Genomic DNA, 26,962 nt, shown 5'->3' on the forward strand with positions numbered 1-26,962 from the left:
ACCTGCATTTTTATGCTATTAAGCTATTTCATTATATCTTAGTGAAGCTTAAAAGTTTAATTCCTCAAGAGGAAATAATCACCAATCAAATGCGAAAGAACATACCCTGTCTTGCTACCAAGTCTGCTTGTAGCTCACACCTGTCACAATCAGCTTACCAAAGAATCAAGATATAATACAATCACATGTTAAAGGGGCCATTGTCACTTGGCTAACCTAACGAAACTAGATTGACAAGACTTCAATTCTCATTAGAGTCAGTTTCCAACAAAAACTTCTGTAAATTCAAGCCAAATACTACTCACTGCATTTTTTAAACGATCTCATATGAGATGCATCTACAAGACAATAAATTATCTCAACTATGAACCTAAAAATTACTTTCAAGGAATCAAGCCACAACAGTGATATTCAAATTGGTAAAGAAATAGTTCACACCCTGCAGTACTTATTTATAACTTGTTTGTGTGGAAAGGAGCACAAACTAAGCACCTTTGAACCACTACACTTAGATCGTTGTATGTTGGCAATGCCAAAAATCCTTATGGATTTAACAAAATTCCTGATAATGAATCAACCTCATGCCGACCTTGCCTCTAAGCCCTTTCACTTGAAACAGTGGACCATCCTTCTTGAGCTCACAAAGGTACAGATTGAGTTCCAAACTAAGTGTTTGGCCCTACACTAAACTTTCAAAACCAAAATGGAAGTTTAAACTCTTTCTATTCGAGGAAAAAAATCTATGATTGATCATTTTGACCTGAAGCGAGCTCCACAACAATAACGAAGGATGGTTTTCCTCCTCCTCGGACATACTGCACATCACCATTCATAAGTTTTACTAGTTTTCGGCAAATGAGCAATCCGAAACCCTCCTGAGATATGTCATTGTCCAGATTAAACATCTGTTGCACCAATTGTTCTGGCAATCCACGGCCCGAATGACTTATCCTGCATAAGAAATTTTCTTTGTTAAGATGGTGCTATCTAACTGGCAGTTAAGTCCCTTTGCATCTCAGTTAATTGAAACCAAGGCATGCATGAAGCACTTTGTGCTTTCTAATATTTGAATTTCCATGTATCGTATAAAACCATATACAATATCATTATTACATATATTTAGAATTCTATTCCAATCCAACAACATAATGAACAATACTTTTAAAACATTGCTTTTGCAGTTAGCGGAAGTTGCATACTTAACATGTGTTGTACACATTTTACAGCTCACTATCTTCAGCACAGTCTTATAATATTTCAGTAGCATACTTTTTGTTTGCTTGAACGTGGTGAAGAAAACATTAAACTAATGTTCAAAAACAGAAATGTCATACCTGAACTCTAGATGCATGACATGTATGCCACCTCCCAAATGCTTTTTGGTTGAACAGACTTTGATTCGAACCCAACCTTTTAAAGGTGTGAACCTTATGACGATTCCTAGGTAATTTGCCAAAATTTGCTGAAGTCTCAACTGATCTCCAAATAGGCAGGTGGTACTCATTTCTTTTGGTGAATCATGAATCATCTCTAGTCCCTTTTCTTCACATTGTATCATCACTTGACTTATGACGGAATCAAGCAGTGCTCCAAGTGTGAATTCAACAGTGTCCAGTTCCAAATAACTACCAATCAATCATATAAGAAGATCAGGATACCTTCAAATTTCATGAACTACCTTTATTAAAAACTGAATCTAAGACTCGATGGCAAAAGTTTCAGTTCACAATATATTACACATCTGCAAACGATTAAAGATGCATAAACAGGCAGTAAGAAAATGAACATTCTCTAGAAAATTTGGTGGGGTTTTATAGTTCAATGGGTCAATAATGCAATACATTGTGCTAACCAAAGCACAATGTCTGATACCTGATTCTCACCAATACATATACAGTTGTGCAGCATAATAATTGACATGCAGTATCTACTCAGCAGATTATCGTTTTCATGACAATCGTAGTTAATTTAACACAAACATTGAACGGAAATGCTTCATGCACTCCCATGTTGCTAATTTTTAATTGAATGTACTTACCAACCCCATTGATCTCATTTGCTTATCTTTTGACATTAATATAATGTTGAGTTTTTTCCTGGAGGATGTAAATGTACCACTGTTTGTAATATCTGTGTGTTTCAAATTACATTCTCAAGGCATATGTATATGATATTTAAGAGGCATGTCTCCATAGAGACATGTCTCTTCAACTCTCACTAGTTATCAATAACATGTTTACTTTGATTAAGAATGTGATAATAACTCATGTATATATTCAATAAGTTTTATCCAAAAGAAGCTATAAAACATTAATACTCCCTCTTAGCTACAGAGGATAAACACAAGACATGTATTACACCATTGGTAATATTAGGTATGGCAAAACTATATCTTTGATCCGTTGATATCTATCATTTTGATATCACAGTTGATATTACAAGTATTGGCCTCCTAGAATATCAATGATATTCACCAAGTACTCAAAAGGTTTTGATATCACATCTGATATCAAGAGTATTGGCCTCCCAGAATATCGACATCCGATATTTACCATGTACTCAAAAAGTTTTGATATCACATCTGATATCAAGAGTATTGACCTCCCAGAATATCGACATCTGATATTCACCGATTACTCAAAATAAGGTTTGATATCACATCTGATATCAAGAGTATTGGCCTCCCAGAATATCAAAGATATTCACCAAGTACTCTTTGAGTAATGGCCTCCCAGAATGTTGAGATGCAAGATATTCACCATATACTCAATTTGATCTCATAATACAAGTTATTGTAAGATCGTCACCTTACAATAACTTCTACAAATACAAGTGACATCATTTGGAAGTCGTCACTTCCGCATGATATACAAAGGGGGTAGGCCCATTAAAATCACATAGTCAAGAGGCATATTCATAAATTGTTGTCCTCTTGTCTGCTACAATTTATTGATCGTGAAGAATCATCACAACATGATTTACTCCCTCTTAATCAATATGACTGAGATCACCGACAGTTGACAAAATCACATTCTCTATCTTCTCCCTCTCTTTCAAGGTTGCCTCTAAAATTTCAGGCTCCCTCTAAACATCAATCTTGAGAGCTCTTTTACCTTTGAAGAAGTGTTAGATTCCCTTTGAATCTACTATTAATTCTCCTTTTCCTGCAAGAACATTCTCGGAAAAGATCAAGGCACACAATTCTTATAACAATAAAAATACTTTTAATAATTAATCTCGAAAATTATAAGAACGTTAATAAAAAATTAATTTTCACAAGATATCAATTATTATTGACTGAACCTTCATATTTGAAAAATACTTTCTTAGAAAATATTATATTCACCTCATAAAATATGAATAATTTCTCTAATAAATATTTATACATTTACAATAATATATTCACAATATTATATACAAATGTATAATATTAAACATAGAAATGAATATTCATAAAAATGAACAAGAAATATTTAAATACATAGTATATCTTCCACGAACCTTTATTCGCGAGGCTTGATACTTGATGTCGTGTCACCCTAAGTTTCCAACCTAACATGCTCCATTCTACAATTTCATGTTTCAATCAAATTAATTTTGTGCTATGTGTATTTCACACTCCTCTTATTAATCCTTTTACCAATCAACTCTCTGAATTTCCAGGGAAATAAGAAAAGAATATAAAAGGGAAACCACCATAGGGATTTGACCCAAGTACGATAACTATGGTAGGACAATCACACACATTGTTGACACTATACACACGCATAAATACCACAAATGAGAGGGAGAAACACTTCAGGTTTGCCATCTTATGTGCCATGGGAGAAAAGATGGTTCTAATGGCTATTAAAGAGATTCTTATGACAAATGTTGATGATCTTTTAGAGCATTTAATTTGTTGATTTCCACACTTTATGCAAAGTTGAAAGAAACCTAATATATGTCTGGCCATCAGGAATGCATTCACACCATTTCACAAGGTTTTCTATCAAGTCAATAAAATCTCTTTTATTCTCCATTAACTCAAGAATCATCTGTTTGATCTAGCCATTACATAAATGTATGTCTACAAAATATACACAATAAAAAATTCTTCTTAATGTTGTTTATATCACGGCTTTCATAAATTATAATTTTCTTCCATGCTTCAGGTTTTCCCGCCAAAAATGATGATTGTGTGCTCCATCCTTTAGACACAGATTCAACTACAATGATTGAGGAATGCTCCTGCAGAAGAATGGGCAAAAATGTGCACTTGAGGCACCCACTATATTACCAAAAATCTCCTTTGTTGCATGCATGAGTCTTCTAAGTCCAATGCCAAGACACCAAGCTCTTGTCTGGAGAGAATACATTCACTATCAAAGTATACCACCACCATCGAACAAAGCTTCTACACATCCAACTAGGTTAAGAAATGATTATATGCTAGTGGCATATATATTTGGATGTTTCTTTCTGGAACTTCTAATTCTGCACATGAATTAATGATGACTAACAACCCCCACTAGTCTTAAAACAACATGCTCCACTGCTCAGCCAGATCCCAGAGGCGTTCGTCCTGCTCTGATACCATGTTGAGTTTTTTCCTGGAGGATGTAAATGTACTAACACTGTTTGTAATATCTGTGTGTTCCAAATTATATTCTCAAGGCATATGTATATGATATTTAAGAGACATGTCTCCATAGAGACATGTCTCTTCAACTCTCACTAGTTATCAATAACATATGTTTTCTTTGATTAAGAATGTGATGATAACTCTTATCCAAAAGAAGCTACAAAACATTAACATATAAGTTCAATCCTGCTGCTATTCTCAATTTTGATTTTTAGATGCACTTACTGATCCTGTCAGTCATTGTCGCTTTATTGTAGACATTAAATAAGTTCACTATTTCCTTTCTCTTAAGAAATTGACCCTTTCCTGAGCCATTGCTCATGGAGATTTTTTGACAAACAAAACATTTACCAATCTGTAATGTCCCCACTTGAATAGCTGTTAGTAATTAAATAAAAAAGTACTAGCATATTGTCATCCCTCATAGGCTAAGGTATTAAATAAATAAAGGTACCTGGCAGTGTTTTAAATATTTGGCAAACAGCTCTAGTGCTGAAGTGATTTTTTTATAATTCACTTAACTATTCAAGTGGCATCCACTGAAGTTGTAAAGATTTACAAGAAAGCATGCCTTTACTTGCCTTGGACATCAAGTTAAGAGTTTGAAGATGTGGTCATTACATTTCCAGCTGTGTGTTTTCTTTTTCTCCTATAAGGCCAGCATTTTGGTAATGAAGAAGGATTCTTTTCATGCAATTATTTTTGTATGATTTTTGCCTCTGCAAACAGCTTGAGCTTACAGGATGAAACCCCTGTAGCTTGTCCTTGGACGCAACCCCAAGTTATTCGTGTGGGATTCACAGAAACTTCAGCACCCCTGGCATCAGATTCAGCATCTGGACAAGTCTTAGAGAAGCGCTGCACACTAGAAGTTTTCTCTGGGTGATAATCTGTAATATTTATGTCATTGGGACAACTATAAAATGTTGAGTAAGGAAACACAGTGGATACTGGTATTAAGGAAAGATGACTACAACTTGGGTCTACAATCACAGGTTTTCCCCAAACTAGCAATTATGTAATCAGGTTGGTACTTGCCTGCTATCTGTCAATTGTGCATGAATAATAAGAATCTCAAGGAAATAATAAAGTAGGCTATGCTATCTGCTTATAACAATTAGTGGGGTTCGAGTCATTGATTGTATGCACGATATAATACAAAGTTAGAAGCAAACTGGTTGTTCATTATTAGATTAAAGGACAGAATTTCTATATTCTGTAGAAAGGATATTTCACAATCTGTGAACATTCAAAGACTTATGATATAACTAAATCATGCAATTGACATTCACTCCAACAGATCAGCCACCAAACACCAGTTTTGTGAGGCCTATATCTTGTGAAAGATGAAAAAGATGTGAAGAAAAAAAGCAATGCCATTTCCAAATTGAGTTCAGGGATTTAAGATAATAAATTTTGAGAAATTTCAGGAAAAGTAAACAAAGACAATAATTCCCAGAAAAATAGAAAAAAAAATTATCAAAGGAAATATCAGAGGAACATAGACTCCATTGCAAACTAACCCAGAGTCTTCTACAAATAGACCTGATTAATTAGAGAGAGAGATGGATCAATACAAAGTGAAACAAGAGGTTTGTTTCCTAACTGGTTAATAGCAATACAAGATTATATGTGAAAGGGTAAGAATAAGACTGAGAAAGCATAGCTTACAATGAACAAAAAGAATGGGTTCATAAAATCTTTATTACATGAGGCTGCTGAATGTTTGCATGCTTAATGTTGTTAGAAGCCATAAACAATCGATCCTTATATTTGACATTACTTTATATTCCAGCCCCTAACTAACAGATGTTATCTTAAAGTGCATAAGATATCATTGCAATCTTCTAGTGTAAGAGTTTAGTATCAAAAGAAAAAAGTAATAAATATAATCCACAGCTATGACCAAAGCATCTGAATGCGATTCGAAAGTGCACCCAGTAGCAATAGCAATAGTGTCAAATAGAACTCCAACGTTTAAAATGAAGAAGAAACTACAAGTTAAACACACAATAACATATATCAGTAACTAATAAATGGGTAGACTCAGTGTATAAACCTTAAAATGTCAGAAAAGACAATGCCATTGTTACAAACATTGTAAATTACCAATGTTGATAAGATGATGGAGAGAGTGCCTAGAGGAAATCAAGTGATTTAATGGCCATAAAATTCCAAGGAAGATAAGCACTGTGAAAGGGCCAGTATAAGATCTGATAACTATATCTCTAAGACTGTAAATGTTTTAGTTATTTTATCTACAAATAAAAAGAATACAACATAGTAGATTTTCAGATTAAATTATTAAAAAGTAATAATATCCATGAAAGAATGACCCATGGGGTTCAAGGAAACTCTTCCAGAACCAATGATTCCCTAGAAAACAAGATCAAACTAGCAATGTGTGCCATCCCAAATCTCTCGAAATATAGACATGTTGGGGTAGCATATGAAAAGAAGGCTTCAAACATCCTGTAGCCGCTGGCAAAGTAGGGGCAGAGCATTTGTGGTAATGCACCAAAGAATCTTATAGACATTCCCTTTTCACTTTAGTTCTTTACAGAGTTTGTCTGTGAATTCTTATGATATATTTCAGATCAATACTGCACCTTCAATGTGTAACCTGATTCATCTCTGAAGAAGCCAAATGTTTCTTTTTGAAGAACTTATTTGACTGGGTGCATCAGGTCACAAATACGTGTCTATAAAGTACTGCAGAAGTGTTGATGCTTTTATTTTCAAGTAGGGATGAAAATCAAAGTCTAAATATAAGATTAGCTATGCTGACTCAAACCATTGAAAACTGAATATTCATAAGACTTAGCCTAATATAATACAAAGAATAGGACGTATAAAGTTATTGCTCTTCAATCCACTTTAAAAGGGTTTTAAACATATGGTTACTAACTAAAAATGCCATAATAAAATACCAAGGTAACAATTTTTACATGATGATCGTCTTGGAGAGGTCGCTTTACCATGAAAATGCATGCTAACTACCAACATTACACAAGACTAAGATTATTAATTAAGCTATCATTTGAATAGCATACACCAATATGAACATGCCCATCTCCAATCTTTCTAACACCCTCTATTTATTACAGTATCAACACATAAAAATTGGGAAAGAATAAAATGGACAGGTACCCAATGCCAAAATGCTCCCATAGACTTGAAGAATGTCAATGATATAATTTATGCATTCCTGTAAAGCATTCATTTTGGTTTATGTACCCTGCACAGCTAACTATTGCTATTAGCTGAATGTCCAAGTTAAACACAACAAAATAGAAATCAATGTGAAAAATGTGTCTATTTGATTTCTGTAGTAATCTAATCTCAGCATATTCGTGATTTCAGAGTTCTGGGCAGCAGAGGGTTCTTGTAATTAACTTCCTCTGTAGGAATCCTGGTGTATGCTGTAGGAGTGTTGATGCTGATTCATGCAAAGCCATGAAGAAGCCATCATCTTATTATAGTTTTCTCTCTCATTTGGACTTTTGATTAGTAATTTTAACTTTGTCTTCCGAGATTTCTCCTGCACCACCATAGTGCATCACAAATTCGTTATTCATGGTCAATGAAATGATGTCATCCTTCCTCCAGAGATAATCTTTAATATACTTGCATCAGGCAACAAAAATACATCTTTAACAATAACTGAACTAGGAAGATCTTGAATTAAGAAAGTCTGGTGGGTGTTTGTAAGCATATCAGATTGTTTCTGTTGAATGCTACTAGTTTAATCTAGTCTAAATGTCTGCATATGTTTTTCTACACCAGAATTGAGATTCACGAACGATACCTGTAAAATTACCTTTATGTGATAAGTCATACTAAAATTTTCAATATCTTGGACCAGTAAGTTGGGCATTTCCATGACAATGCATACTATTTGCAAAAGCAAAATGCATAAGATCATTGATTGTTATAATTTGTTCAACATTAAAGACCATAAAAATATACCCGTCTTCAATGCTTTCCAAGTCCATGTCATCCAGAATCTTCAACAGCTGTCTTTGGCAAAACACACTTGTTCGAACTAGTTGTTTCTGTTCTTCCTTTAAATCAGTATCTTCAATCAACTTTCCTGTAAACATGATTCCATGAAGTGGGTTTTTTATTTCCATTCGAAGATATGCTAATTCCTTGAGTCTTCTCATAGCTGTTTGTTCTGACATACGCTGCACATGCAATGCTTGTTGAAGCTCTGGGCTGGTAATATGCAAAAAGCAGAAAATGCCTTGGATTGTTCCTTCTTCGTCTACTTTCTTGTTTGCAGAAAGTAAGGCTTCTACAAATTTTCCATGACGATCAAAAAATCCAAAAGGAATTTTTTCTGTCTCTTGCCCTGCCATTGCACTATTGAGTATGATTCTGAGCTTTGTCATAGCATTTTGACCTTTAAGACGACAGCAAGTCATGTTAACACCAAAAACTTCTCCCACTAGCATTTTATCCATTATCTCCTCCCTTTTCCAACCAGATAGCTTTTCCATAGCTAAATTCCACTCAGAACACCACCCAAATTCATCTGCTCCAAATATAGGGGGAATCAAGGGATTCGGATTCTGAACTATTGCCCTGTAATCACCTTGAATACGAGTGAACTTATCCATAACAACCTTTTCTCCTGTCACGTCCTGAGCAACAAAACACACCCCCACAACATTGTTCTTTGGGTCCCTGCTTGAGCATGCATTAACAACTAATATTACCGAACCTTTTTCCTCCTGCATGCCATGCCTTTTCAGTTTGATTTCAATGTTTTTCTCTTCTTGCCCTGCAGTTATACAAATACTCTGTAAGACTCACTCAACCCAATCAAAATAGAAAGGATAGAAAGATCCGATAATACTGCCGCAGTCACTCTCATAATATAATAACTTTTGATATGAAAAACAATCAAGGTTTAGCAACTTGATTAACTTATTCTGGCTATCATTTTGAAACCAACAGTGGGAATGGATTCTAACTGAAATGAATGCGTTTAAATATTTCTATGACAGAAATAATATTGGAATGATTTGATTACCTTGCAAAGCCAAGCAGAGCATCCTTTTAACAGTCTCAATTGAGTCCGCTTCAACAAGGTTGACTAGAGGCTCTCCGAGAACCTCCTCCGCCGGCAACCCAGTGAGTTCAGCAACTTTTGTGTTCCATCCATTTACCTGACCAAAAGCATCAACAGCCAAGATTGGCACGGTTGCCGTTTCAATTAGTCTCACCATCTCATTCGTGACTGCATTTAGTTCATCCATTCCGGGAATTCTCAAGTCATTGTTTTGTGTGGGTATCATTGTCTTTCCATCAGTGTTATCAATCTCTTTGAAAGAACCCCTCAGTATGAGCTGCAAAGAATGAATTGCATCCATCTCAACATCCTCCCAAGTTATACTTCTTCTTTTGACCACTTCGAGGAATGCCTTGAATGAAGATCGAGGATGCATTTTCCTGCCATCATCTTTTTCACTGGCATCATGTTTAGCACCTCCCCATTTGATTTCCTTTGCAGTATGGGATCGGAACCAAAACAAAAAGTCTTTTGATGTGATTCTCACTGCAGCCATTCCGCAAACCGCATCGGCTAACAATGCAGCTCCAGGATACCCTGCCTCTGCAAGGCTATCTGTGCTCAAACCCGTGGAGTCCATGTGGTATTCCGAAAGCCAGTCCACAATATCAAGTATCTGAGCCTCGGTAGGTGTTGTTCCAAGAAGCCACATCTTTTTACCATAGTAAAGTGCAGCACCATCACACCTAACAAGATCCGTTATGTTAGGCTTCTGCGTCACAATTCCCACTGGTGCATCTCGAAGCAGCATGTCACAAAGCAAGGTTTGGGTTCGCAAAATGCGCTTCTCTTGCAATTGAGCTGCCAATTCAACTTCCTTGTTGAGTTGAATTGCAAAAACTTGCATTAAGAATTCACAACCATATCTCATAGGACACGGTACAAATCGTGGACTAGAGTGATGACAAACTACAAGTCCCCAGAGCCTCCTTCCTTTCTGTTGCTGCTGTCCCTCACTGTCTCCTTCCTCTTCTTCTTTCTCGTTGATGATTACAGCCATCACCAGAGATGCTATGGAGCCCATGTTGATCATGTATTGTACATGGCAGCCATGAGGTGCTCTCAATGTTGATCCGCACAAATTCAATTCTCTAGGTAATCTCTTGTCCTCTACTACACTTATAGGGGCTGCACAACAATCACAAATCATTCTTACTTTGTTCTTCATAAATAAAAATCTCGAGGCCTGGGGGATATCCGTTGCAGGATAGTGTAAACCCAGATAAGGCTCCAAATCGGATTTCCTAATTTCGGATACCACCTCCCCATGATCGTCATCGTGGAATTTATACGCCATAACACGATCATAACCAGTTAATTCCCTCACCTCCTGTACAACCATGTCACACAACAGACCGATATCTCCAGATGGCAAAGATTGTAACCGTGATATGGCCTTTCGAGGAAGCTTAAAGAATTGTAGTGATTCGGAAGCAGTCATAGCAACATCTGAAGCCCTAACAGGCTCAAAATCTATAACCAAGGCCATATCAACCCTATGAAGTATAGCATAGAAGGGCTTACCTGAATTTTTGCAACGAACCAGAATTGGATTCAGAAAATTCACCTCTGCATACACCGCAGCCTTCTGTAATGCAGCAGCACTAGGAGAATTGAAAAGTGTAGTAGCGTCAGTTCCAATTCTCAAAGCATCTTGCTCCCCAGCAATGGGAACAGCATGAGGAGACACTGTGAGCATTTCGGGGGCATTTTCACTGTAAGCAATCACTTTAAACGTTTTCTCATCCACCGCAAGCATGCACCCAAATGACTGAAGCAACTTTCCTCTCTGTATCTGCTGCAAGTAGGTAGTGACCGTGTTTGATGGCACAATCTCTAAAGTCCCGTTAATGGTTTTGGAGTAATCAAACTGTTGGCCAGACTCTTCAAAATCCGCATGGAGCCTTGCATCTCTAGTTGTTTGGGCCATTATTCGAGCGCTGTGCCTTGATCTAGCAGAACTTCCTGATGAATAAGTGGGCTTAGAGGATGCCATGTTAATCAGAAGACTCACCAAAAGATTCAATTCAAAATTGTTGTTTAACCATGTGGAAAGCCCAAAATCAATAACCACAACGGACCTTTAATAATGCAATGGAGTCCCTACAATCTTCTAAGAAATCCCTGATACCCACATGGGCAGCCTAGAAAAATCAGAACAACCCATCTCCATTGACAGATGTGCCACTGAAAAATGGATATATATCTTAATAAGCGTGCACTGTGCCCACCTCAGATGCGTGTATGAAGCTGTGCCCTTCTAAAATATAGGTTTTTTTTTCTTCACTACACAAAATCTCCCTGTAACCGATCCTTAAGTATATCGATTTTTGTACATCAAGGAGTAATTATCATCCACAGGAATCAATGGGCAAATTCTGACTCCTGCTTGAGTGCATCAGCTGGTGTACCCTTTATCTTACGGAATGAAAGGAAAATGAAATTTTAATAACGTCGACAAGAGATCAAACAGCTCCAAATAGTAGAAATTTGGCAATAAACCTTGGTACATATGGTCCACACCTTTACCTTTTAAAGGCTTTTTTTGATGCCCTCGGTATGTTGGAGCTCCCGGTATGTTGCCCTGCGACACTCGGCAAGTTACAGTTTACATGTGGTCAACAAAAACGAGAATGGGTCGGTTAGTTATCAATGTCTAAAGAAGTCAAGCTTTAAATAGCAGGACAAACATTAAACAGAATAGCTAAGAATTTAGAACGGACCCGATCGAGAATATAATCGAGGTTTCAGCTGTGTTTAACATTAGTACTCCAGATGCTCGTTTTTATGTTTCTTTAAAAGGAAAAGATTTTGGTTGGAATTTTCTTTGGAAGATATTTGCAGGTGGGTGATAAGTATAGACGCAAGTTTTGGAGTATTCTTTGGTTTCTGGATAGATTTGTTAATTGAAAGGGGTAAAGATGGGTTGGTTGGAGTTTACATTATTGCAAAAAAGGTGGGACTCGGGAGTATTAGTGATTATTCTATGCCTTTTTTTTTCACTTGTAAATCATTTGAAGTTGTTTAAAGTTTTTTAAAAAAAAATTTATGAAAGTGGTAACAAGTATCATAAAATTTGGTTATATATGAAATCGTTATTTTATTTTTTATAGGTTTGATTCAAAGAATACTAATAGGAAAAAATTTGGTAAGGAAATCTTTGGTCTTGTTCATACAAAACTTAAAAACTAAGTCACTAATAGTAATAAAATGAGGAGACAACCAGAATTACATTGTCAATATCAACCACTAACGAGAGGAATATAATGAATACAAAAAACCAACCCCAAAAGATCATCCAGTGGATAGATTACAACATTAACTCCTATACATTGTTAGAAATTTGACTAGGATTGTAATAATCAAGATCCACCATAATGGTCCCCGATAGATTGTCGCACTGATGGACTAGATGACCAATCTTATTCAACTAAGAGAAAATCCATTTGAATCAATAGCCTCAAATACCACAAGAGTTGTTAGGCCAAAAAACTCCGAAGACCTACATTTTGATTAGTAGATATTTCTACAAACAAAGAGTGATAAAACAAATAAGAAGGAAATACACCTTTCATATAAGAAATGATTGTCCCTGTAGATATAATTAGAACATGTAAACGAAAAAATCTCCCTCTTACACATAATAAATAACAAGCAACCAAATGAAAGATTTCTTATCATTAATAACAAAGAAAATGAATCAACTACTTATTTGATTACAATGGGCATGAACAATATGGTAAAAAGTGTCCACTCTTGTAATCCAATTCTAAAATCCCCTGGCAATGGCAAATCAACATACCAATAGCAGATGTGGTTAATAAATAAAGAAGGACCAACAATCAAAAAATTTGAGATCACACTAGAGAAGTGGGGTCACTATCAAATTCTAAATAAGGTAGGCCTTTATCAAGGGAGAAATCAGCCATGTTATTAGCCATACTAGCATTTACCCTACAACAATGTTGAATTTCATAGTAGTGGAAAGATTGGAGATCACACTGCAATAACCATGTACATGATTTGCTAAAGGTGATCACTTGCACAGTTATTAAAGAGTCACCCACAATCTCAAGCTTATTAATATTCAAAGAGTGAGCCTTTTCTAAACCATATTTCAATGTCATGAATTTCGTAAAGTTATTAGTATTGTTACCAATACAAACACAAGCAAGCTTGACAATAGAGTTGCAAGCTGACCTAATGACAATTCCAATTCCACAATCCCCTGGATTTCCTTGAGAAGTCCCATTGAAGTTTAATTGAAACATATTATCTAGAATATTTTCCCATTCTAACACAACATGTTTATTCACAAATTGAATGTAAGAGATTGATCTTGGGATAGTGACCTTGTGTAATAATGGCCAAGAATTCAAAATTTTGCTATCCCAACAAGAAAAGATCCTCTTAGAGCCAATCATCTTGTAGAGATGACTAAGAGCAACTTCTAAAATAATTTCCTCAATATGATAAAGAATTTGTGAAGAACCATTGAAATTTTTCCTAAAGATCTAGTTATTTCTTTCCAACCTATTCCAAAGCAAGATAGAAGGACTAATATCCCATAGACATGCAAATGGGGATGATCAAAATAACAAAGGCCAATTTTGAAACTTGAGAAGTAATGAAGAGTAGAGAGAAGATTGCTATCCTATTTTGTGGAATAACCAATACTGGCATTATTGTGCAAAAGGGAAATGCAAGAATAAATGATTAGATGATTCAAGAAAATAGCCACAAAAAAATAAGGGAAGACAATAGTAATCTTGTTAGAACATGATCTAGAATGGTGAACCAAGCAAAGGCCCTAGTCTTAGGTAGACATGTTGACCCCCAAAGTAACTTTTCAAACCAATCTAAAGTAGAATCCCTAGGCATTAAAGAGTTATACCCATCCTTAACAGAATCATCTCTAGATTTTGATTTAGTCCAAATTAGTTCATCCTCCTTATAAGTAAACAAGAGCAACCTACACATTAACTCTAAAACAAAATTTATCTTTGATTTCCTAAGAACAATCCATAAAATCAATACTTTTTCATATAATAAAGGGGGTGATATTAGAGCAGTCTGTAATCTAATAATCTCTAATTTTGTTACCCCAAAGAACCTTTAAAGACCCAGAAATGGATGAGAACTCAAGGATAGAGGATAGAGTCAAGTGATTATTCCAAGAATCCTCCCAAAATGAGCTTGAGATCCATCGTGAATTAACCAAGAAAAATGCAAAAGAATGACATCTCGGCATGAACTAATAAAGTTCTCAACCTTAATACCTTTACACAGATATGATATTATGAATATTTGTTTAGTATCAGAAGTGTCTAGATATTTAGTCCTCATGAGTCTACATCACTTTAGAGAAGGATACTTGTACATTTTCCATAACATCTTTGGGCTTAAAGCTTTATTTTGCATGTTTAAATTTATATCCCAACCCCCTGACAATCTTTAGGAAGACATAATCTTAACCCAAGATGAATTTTATCCTTTTTGAAACATTCTCAACCCATTAAAGGCACCTTAAAATACCTTTTAAATTTGATTTCACCTTTCTAGGCATGTTAAGGATATACATTAAGTAAATGGGAACAACATTTGATACATATTTAATCATTATCAATTTCTCTAATCCACAATAGAATTTGATTAGAGATGGAAGTCAAAATCTTATCCCACAAAACATGCTTCTCATTCCCTTGAAAAAAGGGGATTCCCAAATATTTACATGGGAAGGAACCCACCTCAAATCCCCAAAAGTCAACCAAGATCCTACGAACCAAGGGGGAAACATTGGTCAAGAAGACCTTGGACTTGCTTAGTTTAACAAGCTAGCCAAATGCAAAAGAATAATCATTGATGATGTTCCTAATGACCTAGCCTCCTCCATAGTTGTAATCCCAAACAACAAATTATCATTAGCAAAGAGATTATGAGTGTGGGATTCATCTAACTGTCTAATAAAATGTTGGAGATAGAATTACTTTTTTTTGTTATCTTATGTTTATATTTAAATAACTATATTTAATAATATAATTTATGTGATCAATAGAGCCCATAAATTTTAGATTAAAAAAATATTATGTCATTTTATTTTAATTCTAAAGGAGGGTTCTATATGATTATGACTTGTAGCGACCCAATACGAGATCATTAGTCATATGTTGATCCTCTTTAGCTATGAGTCAAGGACTAAGGGTATCCATTCTGCCAAATTCTCTTCTAAGACAATCTCAGTCTTATCCCTTTGGAGCATTGTACTGCACATGACTTGATCCTTCATCAACTCATTGAGAACCTTTCAACTTCACCTTAAATCGTGCTATAACATTCATGGAACCACTTGCTCTAAAACAATCCTAAAAATCCAATGATTCTTTTTAGGGAGTGCCCCTTTATATGACACTCATTGATATCTTTTAAGCCTTAATATATTAGAATAATATATGAGAAGACCATTTCTATCTTGTGTGACAATACCAATGCAATAAATATTTCAAAAAATATATTTTCACATTAAAGGACAAAACACATATCACTCTTTAGATTCTTGAATAAGTGACATTGTAATGTTGTAATCACCCAAAAATTATCTTCTAGACTATGAGCCCCCTTTCTAGCAATCTTGCATAATTTATCTATTGCTTATCTTTGATCAAATCACCATTTTACTATTTATTCGTTTACAACCTATGGTTTGACCTCTTTATCTTAAGTCTTTTATTTAATTGAAAGAACATGTCCTCTTTTAATTAAATAAAATCCTTAAAGTCCCTTTAGTCTTAAGTGTGCACATGAGAGGGCATTTTTCCTATTTTAAAAATAAAAAGAAAAGAATTTGTGTCTACACATGTGAGGGCACACTTTTCTATGTGAGAGGAATCTTTATTTCAAAATAACTTTAATTCTCCTCCACACATCTTTTGCTTCTTAGACACCACCATTGATATTTATTAGTTGAGATTATTGTGCACAAAGTCAACATGGGATTGATTCTCTATCATAGATTTTGCCTCTTAATGTTTATAACCCATTTTTCTTTATAAGGAGGCTCTATCTTCATTGTCTCATCTTATATCTTTTATATTCTCATGCTATTGTTATGCTATAGGTTTTCTTAGAACTTTGGAGCACTCACTTTGTTCTCATCTTGCACTTGCATTCTCCTACTTGCATTAGCTTAGTCTTTCTTTTATGCACTAGTTTATTTCACATAGTTTAACTAGGTGGTATTGTAACTCTTCATACTTGTTAGATCACTCTTGCATGTCATTTATATTAGCTTGCATTTTTATTGCACTTCATTGGTTCTTGGATATTGGCATTATCGTCAAACTACTCTTTGAATCTTCCATTATATGGTGCATCTTGCAAGGGTTGCTTAATCTAGCTTCATAAATAGAAGGGGACAGAACCACAAATATTTTTCACAACAACACTCTTAACAGAAGGAACATTAATAGAATTATGAAAATCAAGGACAATGTTAGAAATGAAATAAAAAACTCAAACAAAATAGCAGAAGTCTTCATTAATAATTACAATAATCTCTTAAATAATTTTGTTTCTTCTAATCTAATAACTCGGAACAAGATGAAAAGCACAATTCCCAAATTATTAATAGTGGAAGATAGTATATATCTAAATAATAAATTCACTTTAGAAGAAATTAAAGAAGCTCTTTTCAACCTCAATCCAGACAAATCTTAGGGTCTAGATGGTTTTCAAGCCTTTTTCTTCCAAAAATGTCAGAACATCATAGTTTATTATCTTTGGGAGGCTATCAAGGTAACTAGAAACTTGTGATCTCTTTTTGTTGAGATTAATAATACCTTTCTAACACTAATCCCCAAAAAAATTAAAACACAAGGAACTAGGGGACTTTAGGCCAATAACTTTATGTAATACCATCTATAAAATTATCTCTAAAGCTTTAACAAATAGAATGCAAAAAGTACTACCTAAACCAATTTCAACAGAACAAACTAGTTTTATTCCGAGTAGGTCAATCTTTGATGGTATAATTATTATCCAAGAACTAATACATTCAACTCAAATTAACAAGGAATCATGTATACTAATTAAGTTAGATGTACATAAGGCTTATGATAAAGTAGATTGGAGATTTTTATGTAAAACCATAGAAGCCTTTGATTTTTTACACCAATGGATCAACTTAATATATAACTACATCTCAACACCCAAATTCTCTCTTCTTATTAATGGCATGACTAAAGGTTTTTTTTATCATATTAAGAGGAATTAGGCAAGGAGACACAATTTCACCTTTCCTCTTTATTATTATGGTCAAAACATTTGGTAGAGCCATAAAAAAGGCCCAATCAGATGAAAAAATCAAGGAAGTCCCTAAAATAACTCATCAACAATTCACAAATGACACCATCCGATTGGAAGAAAGTACAATGGAAGAGGCTAAAAAATTTAAACAAATAAAAAAACATATATGGAAGTGTTAGATCACAAAGTCAATGTGGACAACTTTGATTTTTTTTTTTTCTCAATACTGCCTTTGAAATACGAAAGAAATGTCTACAATATAATGAGATACAAAAAATGAACCTTCGCCTGTAAATATCTTGGCATTCAACTGGAAAAAGGCATTAGAGAAGGTAAAACATGGAAGATTATATTTGAAAAATGAGATTAAAAAATAGAAAGCTAGAAAGGGAAGTGGTTAACTAAAGCTGGAAGAACAACCATGATTAAAGAAATTGTATCTTCTATTCCTACATACCAAATGTCATGTCTTCCACTTCCAAAAGGAGAATAAGAAATGTAGACATCAAGCTAAGGAAGTTCTCTAGCAAGGAATTGGAGAAAAAAAGAAACAAGCATCAATCAAATGGGACAAGACATGTAAACCTAAAGAATATGGAGGTCTAGACATAAAAAATTGGAGCTGGCAAAATGAATATTTAGGAGCAAAGCTAGTTTGGAGAATGTATCAAGAACGTGAAAGAAAATGGGTAAAAATATTATTTCACAAGTATCTAAATAGTTTAGATCCTTTATCTTTATGCTAAACTAGAAACCCGCCTAAAGGATCAAGAACCTAGAATTTCATGATACATTATCATCCCCTTATATCCAATAATCTTACTTGGGACATTGGTCAAGGTCAGGAGGCCCTTTTTTGGGAAGATTCATGAGATGAGTTGCCTTCACCCAATAGTTTTAATCTACCAGCTAATATTAAAAACACTCTAATAAATTTGTGGGGACAACATGTAAGTGATTACAAACTGACAATTAATGATTACCAACATGGTGTTTAGAAGTGGAAATCCTTTAAAGAGACAAATTTATCAACTCAAGAAAAACAAAATATTGAATTTTTTTTTAAAAATAGACAAGTTAATCACAAAGATAGGAGGGGTAAATTAATTTGGAGTGCCTTAAGAAGAAGGAAACACAATGTCAAAAAAGGATATGAAATGATAATTAATTCTTGACAATGGGAAAAGATGGACATTCCTCTCAATCTATGTTGGGATGCATCATCTCTTTCCAAAGTAGGTATCTTTCTTTGGGCATCTTTGCAAAAAAGAATTCTTACAGTTGATAGGTTTACCAAGATGAGATTTAAGGGGCCTTCAAGATGTTCTCTATGCGAAAATGAATCTGAGACAGTTGAACACCTATTGTTCCAGTGCCCCTTGGTTAATAAATGTTGGCGATGGCTATGTCAGAAACTTAACTAGTTATTAGTTTTTCCCAATAATTTTAGGAATCTTCTTAAAAGTTGGCCCAAACATGGGAACTCTAGAGTCTACAATATTTTATGGAAAATAGCCCATCCATACTCCTATGAGAAATATGAAAGAGAGATATAGAAGAATATTTTCTAACAAAAGTATGGAGTTAACTTTGTTCCTCAGTAAAGTGGAAGCATGCATAATAGAGGTGGAAAATAATAATCTTATAAACTCTCAAAAGGAAGAAGCTTCTTTCTCTGAGTGGGATGCATTCAAACTAATTAACCCACCTATGATCTACTCAAAGAAAATAAACAAGCTTGGGTGGAATGTAAAATATGGGACCCCCCTCCAGTAAGATGGGTAAAACCTAATTTTGATGGTGCTTCAAGAGGCAATCCAAGACCTGTTGGATTAGGATGCATTGTCCACTATGGCAAATGTTCTGAGATAATTAAGCAAGCCAAGCCCTTAGGGGTACTTTCTAATAATCTAGTAGAATTAGAGGCCTTGATCAAAGGTCTAAATATTAGCTTGGAAATTGGCATTAGCAAGTTAGTTATAGAAGGGGATTCACAAATTATTCTTAATGCATTGAGGAAAAGAAGCACTCCTAATTGGATATTAAACTCCAAACTTGAAAATGCATTAAAGATAATCAATAAAATCAAAGATATTAATATTGAACATGTATATCAAGAAAGAAACAAAGAAGCATATACACTAGAAAACCAAGGAGTAGATGGAGATGACTTTCTCCTAAGGAATAATTAGGTCACCTAATCTAAAGCTCATAACCCCAAAAAATTAATCTAATGCTTGAAGAATAGTTCTCAATTCTCCAAACCATGGAATGATAGTATAAGATAGCTACCCTAAGGATCGAAATAATCATAAGACTTCATATGGATGTCCTTATTATAATGTTTTATGATATCTATTTGTTGTAAATAAAGTCATTATTATAGTGCTAATTAGATCAAAATGCCAAAATCCAGAATAAAAATTAGTCACTATATTGAAAACTTCATGATTTTTCCTCATTGAAGTAATTTAAATGATGCGAATAGACTAACATTCCGTTTATCAATATGCCAATCTAGATGACATGTTAAGATAGATAATTTATATTTAATTTTATCAATTAATACTAACAAAAATCTTGGTCAAGAGGTGTTTGTAGGCTAAATAAAACTAGAATTCAAAAAAGAAGGCAAAACATCAAATAGAACACTGATTGAAAGGAAAATACAGGGGTTTTCAAAAGAAGGTTAGATCAAGAAGTAAATATTGTGCAATACAAGGAACATTTCTCAAAATTGAATTATAAATAGGGGAATGCCCCTATATTATTGTTTATATCTATAGTGGACATAAGTCCCTAGGCAAGACTGGAGGCTTCTTGACTTGTCTCTTTCCTACCAGTGCACATTTGAACGGAGGAAAAATGTAAAAACCTTATTTTTAATAAATAAAAATTATTGGCCTTGGTTGTTTACCAATAAAAAAAACACTCATATCAATCATGTATCACTTTTTGAGAAAGAAGGTTTTGGAAATGAGATGAAGCTTGAATATGCACCAATGAAAGAAAAAAATGTTGATAGATTTACTAGGGCACTTTCTAAGGATATTTTTGAGTATCTCTGGGAGAGATTAAGGATTATGGGCTCTCCTTTTATGATCTAAATGCATATGGAGGTGCAATAGTCTAATGGACTTCATGTATAATCTTAACTCTAGGCTAATGGTGGAGGCTTCCTTTTAAGGAGATGGGGTGCAAAAGGGAGCACATTGTAAGAAGAAAGAAGATAATTAAAAATAAGTAGAATGATAGTTATTGATTTTTTCTCATGTTGTATGTATGAGAAAGTTCTTTACAATTTTGAGTTAGTTATTTTGTGAAAACAAAAGGACTTTAGGTTTTTCTTATTACAGTTTATTAGGACTTTCAAAGGTATTAGAATCAGCACAATATTTAATAACAAAAGAATGTTTAGTTTTTGGTTGGGGAATGTCTTGATAAAGGTGAACAACTACTTTAGGATTGTCAACATTGTTAATATATCCATTCACATGTATCATGCTAACCAATCTTTGGCAAACAGATAGTTTATTTATTACAAAAGAACACTAAATAGAGATGATTTTGTCAAGGGCTTCATCTAACATATCAAAGTCATCACTACTTAACAACTCATCAAAGACTAGAGTCTTTCAAAAAGAAATCAAACATTATAATACAAAGAAGATAAATTAAGAAAAAGAGATTTAAATCATAATTAAGAAAACAATGGAATGAGGGCACAAAGAAGATTTTTAAATTTTTAAATTTTTAAACTTAAGATGAATATACAAATTCAAGCAAATGCAATGTAAACTAATGAAAGAAAATATTTTCATTCCTTTACTATTTATATCTACACGCGTGCAAAATTGAACTAGTTCAATAAAAAATAACAAGAGTTAAATACGAAGTTAGGATCCTTCTTTTAATCTCTAATCAAAATACGAAGTTGCCAAGAGGTAAATATGATTGACCAAATCTTAATAAGAGGGGATCAATACAATGTCTATGCTCTTGAGGTTTCTAATCCTCTGATTCTTAGAATTGAGAGAAGTACAAGCTAGGGTTTTAGGAGTAATAGTTGAAAATAAAAAAATAAAAATAAAAACTAAGTACATACAAAAATCAAGGGAAGTACAATGCTCTTGTGCTTTAACCCTAGGTTGTTTCATTTTGGAATATGCAAACCTACTCATTATATTTCTAAGACTAAATAGATTAATATGATTTTGAATTTAGGTTCCCACTATGAAAATTTGAGTCTTGACAAAGTTTGAACTTCTTCTGGGGGGACTAGACCAACCTAGTTGACTTATTTAGTTTGATGTAGGACAATCGAAGGTGTAATAGAAACCTTGCACCACCCAAAAATATTGTCTAGTTTCTTAGTAAGGGTTATCTTCCAGAAGGGTTACTATTTTTGGAAATTTCACTATTTTTAGTAAGTTAATGATTTGAACATATATTTTTCCAATTGCTTCTCCTGAGGTTCATTTTGGATATAAGGCTCCTAGTTAGGTTTCCTGGCAGATGAACCTTGGTTTTGAATTGTGGTTTTGGCATGGTGGAAGGATTTAGAGGATCCAAAAGTGGGGTCAAACTTTGATTAATTGGAACTTCATAAGCCTAGGGTTGTAGTGCATTTTGAGAAGTTTTTGAAAAGTGGTTGTTATAGCAAATCAGGTTTACAATTCACAAGATACAACCCCCAAAAATTGCTATTTTAGAAGAAAAAGTAAAATCCCTTTAAATAATCCAATGAGTGATGACAACCATTTGGAGCATATTCTTGGCATATTCCAATGTAATAAAAAATAATGTAATGGTTTTCAACCTCTAGAACCTTCTAGGGTGGTTAAACTTCTCAATATAAAGAACAAAAATAGGACTAGCAAGGGAGTGTTGATGGTACATATAGTGGCTCTAGCTTTCAATTTATTGTAATGAAAATGCCCATGTGGTTTTAGAATGTTATATTGCAATGTCATTTTATTGAATATAATAGTAAATAATTGTTTATGTTCTTGAATTATTTGGTTATTTCAGTTCTTTATTTATTTCTCTATTGTGTGATGTTTTCTTATATAATTAAGGGGACTACGCTTGATTACCGTCAACCTTGTCCCTATAACACAGGCTAAAATCACAAGAATTGAAATTGTCTCAAAGTAAGGAGCTTATTTCTTTTGACTTCTAGAATTAGATTTGGAATTTGTCTACACTTGAAAAATAGAAATAAATATGTGTGTAGATCTATGTAGGGTTTTGCCTTATTCAAACCCCATTTAGGTGATTCCTATTATTTGTCTTGAGGGATCAAATTACCAAGGGGGTTGACTCAGTAATCAACCAAATAATCAATGTTTCAACCTTTTAAACCTTTAACTAATAAACAACTCAATAGCAACACATAAAAGCATTCATCACATAAAAACGTCAACAAAGTTGATACTTATATTTTGGTATCATAGAAACCCAACTTGGGTCAAAACTGTGGTGAATATTAGTACCCACAAATTGTGTACTCTTTTGAAGTATGCTCTATTAGGAGCTTAACATTGTTAGGAGTTACAAAGACACTATTAGGTGTCACCCTGTTAGGGGATTTGCCTCTAACCCTATTAGGAGTTTTACCCTATTAGGGTTAGCCTTGTTAAAGGACTTTAAACACTAGCTAAAGTGTCGCCCTGTTAAAGGATTTACAACAAAGGACCTCACTAATGCATTTCCTTGGGGATAACTCATCCTAATCACATATGTCCATTCAAATATTGGTTTACTAAAATTAAGCTGAAGCTTGTTTGTTTCAAATATTTGATGATGCTTTGATAACAACCGATAGCACAAGCAGGTCATGTATCTAAATATCTTTTGTGAGTGTGAGCCTCTTTTAATCATTAGCAATTGTTCTTGCATGTAAGGAACAATGTGCTGAATAAAATTATATCTTTCTGGAACTTGTAGACAATGAATGTTGAAAACCATTTCCAAAATGCTAGCACCCACTTTCTCATTACTTTCCATACCCAAATACATTAATAGTAAGGGTATAGTATGTTGAACCCATTGCAAAATAATATCTAATTCATAAGGCAGTTTATGATCACGAGGTAGATTGAATTTGTCTACTAATCCTCTGATATACAAATGTTTTCTATCTAGTCATAAGTTCTCATATGTTTTTGCTAGTTTTTCCAGGTCAATATGGGTTGGGTTTTGTGCTTCATACCCTAGGTCCAATAGACTAGAAAATTCAATCTATGTTATTGACAAAACTACCTCCTATGTATTTTGATTGACAATTGCCTTTCTTTTTTCACCATAGTTTTTAGCACAAACCATTACAAATTCTGGACAAGGAAATATTAGAGGTAACCCCAAGTAGGATATTCTTGTTGTCCATGTTGCAAATTTATTTACCAAGAACCCTATCATTTGGTTGTTTCTAATATATCTTAACTCCTTTTGTGGATGTTCCACTTATTTTCAATTACATATTTGATTGCCTTCATACTCCTTCTATAGATAACAAGACCACAAATATCATGAAATTCATTAGTAAAATCTTGTAATTTTAACCAATTTGTGCAATTCAAAATATAGTTTCCCAGACCCATGTATTTTTATTTTGGGTTACACTTCCACTAACAGTGTTAGTGCTGCACCTCTTTTATGTTTTCATCATCATTGAAAAATTTACAGATCTATATTGTCACAAATTATAATTTACACAAATGATTAACATTTAAACCCTAAATTATAATTCTATTATTTAACTTTGCAAGTTACATAGTTGCTAGAAGATAAACAATTTAGGCTTGCAATTCATGATAAATAATAAAATTAAACCCTAAATTCTACAACCGATACTACACTTACAATTAAAAAAAAGTGGTAAGAAAAATGTGTTCAAGATCCTACCTAGAAAGTTGGAAATCAAATTGATTAATGTAGTTTGTGAGTTGTATTGACTCTTAGAAGACTAGGATTGTGTTACAGCTTGTAAATCGTAACCCCTTTTTGACCACTGATGCTCTAATGCTTTAGCAGAGATCTTGGTAGTTTGTGTAGAGATCCAAGATTAAATAATGAAAACAAAACCTTACAGTTTACACAAAAGATATTTTTAGAAATTGTAGAATTGGGAGATTCGAGAGTGTATTTGATATTAATTGTTACCTACATTGTATAGTGTACAACTGGTATTATAATTAATTATGAAATGTGCGAAGTTATAGTTTAATTCGAGATTAACTCTACTAATAGTTATTATTGCTAATTTATGAAGAGTCGAAGATTTCTTTTCCAAGGAAATTTTGGGAAAAAAAATGAATTTATCCAAAATCAGCCCGAAATACATCTTGAATCGTTGATCATTGATGATCCAGCGGTGGTTGGCGCATCGAGTCATTGCCTCTTTAAATATCACGTTAGCTCATCCCTAATAAATATAATAATATTCACACCCAAAAACCTGATGTCTCACTTGATACACATATGCCATGTGTCTTATTTCTGCAAGTATTTGAGAAAACAAGTTGATTGTTGCCAAAATCATCCTGAAATATATTTGGAGTTGTTGATCATTGATGATCTAATGGTGTTTCATGCATCAAACTATCACCCTCTTTAGATGTCGTGACATTACACCCCTAATAAATATAACAATATTCACACCCAACAACATAATTTCTCACTTGATATGTGTATGCCACATGTCTTATTTCCATAGGAATTTGAGAAAAAAGGTTGATTGTTGCCAAAATCAGCTCAAAATAAATCTGGAGTTGTTGATCATTGTTGATCAAATGGTGTTTGGTGTGTCCCCATTCTCTTGCAATGTGTCATCGTGTGTTACTATGCCATTTACCACATCTAAATGAATAGTATGTCACGTATCTTCCCTTTAGGGTCATATGGGAAAACAAGTCGGCTAGTGTTGAAATCAACTTGAAATACATCTCAAGCCCTTGATCTTTATTCATCCAACGATAGTCGGAGAATCTTTTTTATTGTGTTAACACTTGTAACATTATAATAATTACAATATTAATTATTGTTATAATAATAATGAAATTGTATTTGATAGAACTATAAATAAGTTAAATTTAATTAGACCATTTCATTGATAAGGAGCTGGGTTATGGACACTAAGTTATTGTTAATAATAATTAGATATATAAATAACATCAATTGTTGTAGTTAGCAAGTTACAAGTAAAAGCATAATTAGTATTATTCATAAGATAAATAATATTATAGTCTATAGATATATATTTTTGTGTGGCAAATTTAAGATATTTAATCATAATATTTTAAATCAAATTATTTAAAACAAAAAATAACCCTTATAAATGTAAACATTTTAATTTTTTAAGACCAAATGACAATAACATGTTACAACTTCTTAGTTCTACATTATTTTAATTTTATTATTATTATATTTATAATATATATAGTAAAATAATAAAATAGTTCTTAAATATATTATTTCTAATTTTTAAAACAAACTAGTTTTAGAAATTTGGAATGATGCTTTCAACACAAAAAATGAATTTATAGAACTTTAATAAGAATTTCAATGATTCATTTTAAATCCATCTAATTGAGAAATAAATTTGAATGTGCAATTTAATTGCCTCAGCTTGCATAGGTCGTGAACTTGTGATTATTTCTTGAACTTGAAAATTAGAAAATCATGAATTCATACTTGACACTTGTATGGTAGTGGTTATATATTTTCATTCAATGATATTATACTTGATAGTTCCCAATAAATACATATCTTATTTAAATTAATTAAAAAACTAATATATTAATAGATTATAAAATAATAAAAATCAATATCATCTGGTACACATATCCTCTCCTTTAAATTATTACTATATGAATAACTAATCAAACATCATTGATCGCTATTAGTTATTAGAGTTCAAGTTGACGTATGTCTTATTTCTAGGTGATGTTTATAAAAAT

At 33.5% G+C, this 26,962-nt stretch overlaps 1 protein-coding gene across 2 annotated transcripts; it reads right to left on the reverse strand.

The window, feature by feature from the left end:
• Window positions 1–416: 416 nt before the first annotated feature.
• On the reverse strand, window positions 417–11,993 carry PHYA (phytochrome A). Of its 2 annotated transcripts, XM_089799611.1 has the most exons (4): window positions 9,663–11,993; window positions 8,594–9,410; window positions 1,335–1,625; window positions 417–951 (listed from the first exon to the last, which is right to left on the reverse strand). In XM_089799611.1, the coding sequence occupies exons 1-4, from the start codon at window positions 11,695–11,697 to the stop codon at window positions 741–743; spliced, it is 3,354 nt and encodes a 1,117-aa protein (XP_089655737.1). In that variant the 5' UTR covers window positions 11,698–11,993; the 3' UTR covers window positions 417–740. The 2 variants fall into 2 exon arrangements, with proteins under 2 accessions (XP_089655737.1, XP_089655738.1); XM_089799612.1 differs by lacking the exons at window positions 417–951; window positions 1,335–1,625 and adding an exon at window positions 7,797–8,165.
• Between the last annotated feature and the right edge of the window lie 14,969 nt (window positions 11,994–26,962).

Source organism: Cupressus sempervirens, chromosome 9 (assembly GCF_028749045.1).
Source record: "Cupressus sempervirens isolate cs-2001-9-10 chromosome 9, ASM2874904v1, whole genome shotgun sequence".
Classification (NCBI taxonomy): Eukaryota; Viridiplantae; Streptophyta; class Pinopsida; order Cupressales; family Cupressaceae; genus Cupressus; species Cupressus sempervirens.

Excerpts from the sequence above, each read along its gene's own strand:
- PHYA (XM_089799611.1), bottom strand. The coding sequence starts at position 11,697 with ATGGCATCCTCTAAGCCCACTTATTCATCAGGAAGTTCTGCTAGATCA. Across the intron at positions 9,411-9,662 it reads GCTCTGCTTGGCTTTGCAAG|GGCAAGAAGAGAAAAACATT; the intron begins GTAATCAAATCA and ends GTATAACTGCAG. Across the intron at positions 1,626-8,593 it reads TTGGAAAGCATTGAAGACGG|TTATTTGGAACTGGACACTG; the intron begins GTATATTTTTAT and ends ATTGATTGGTAG.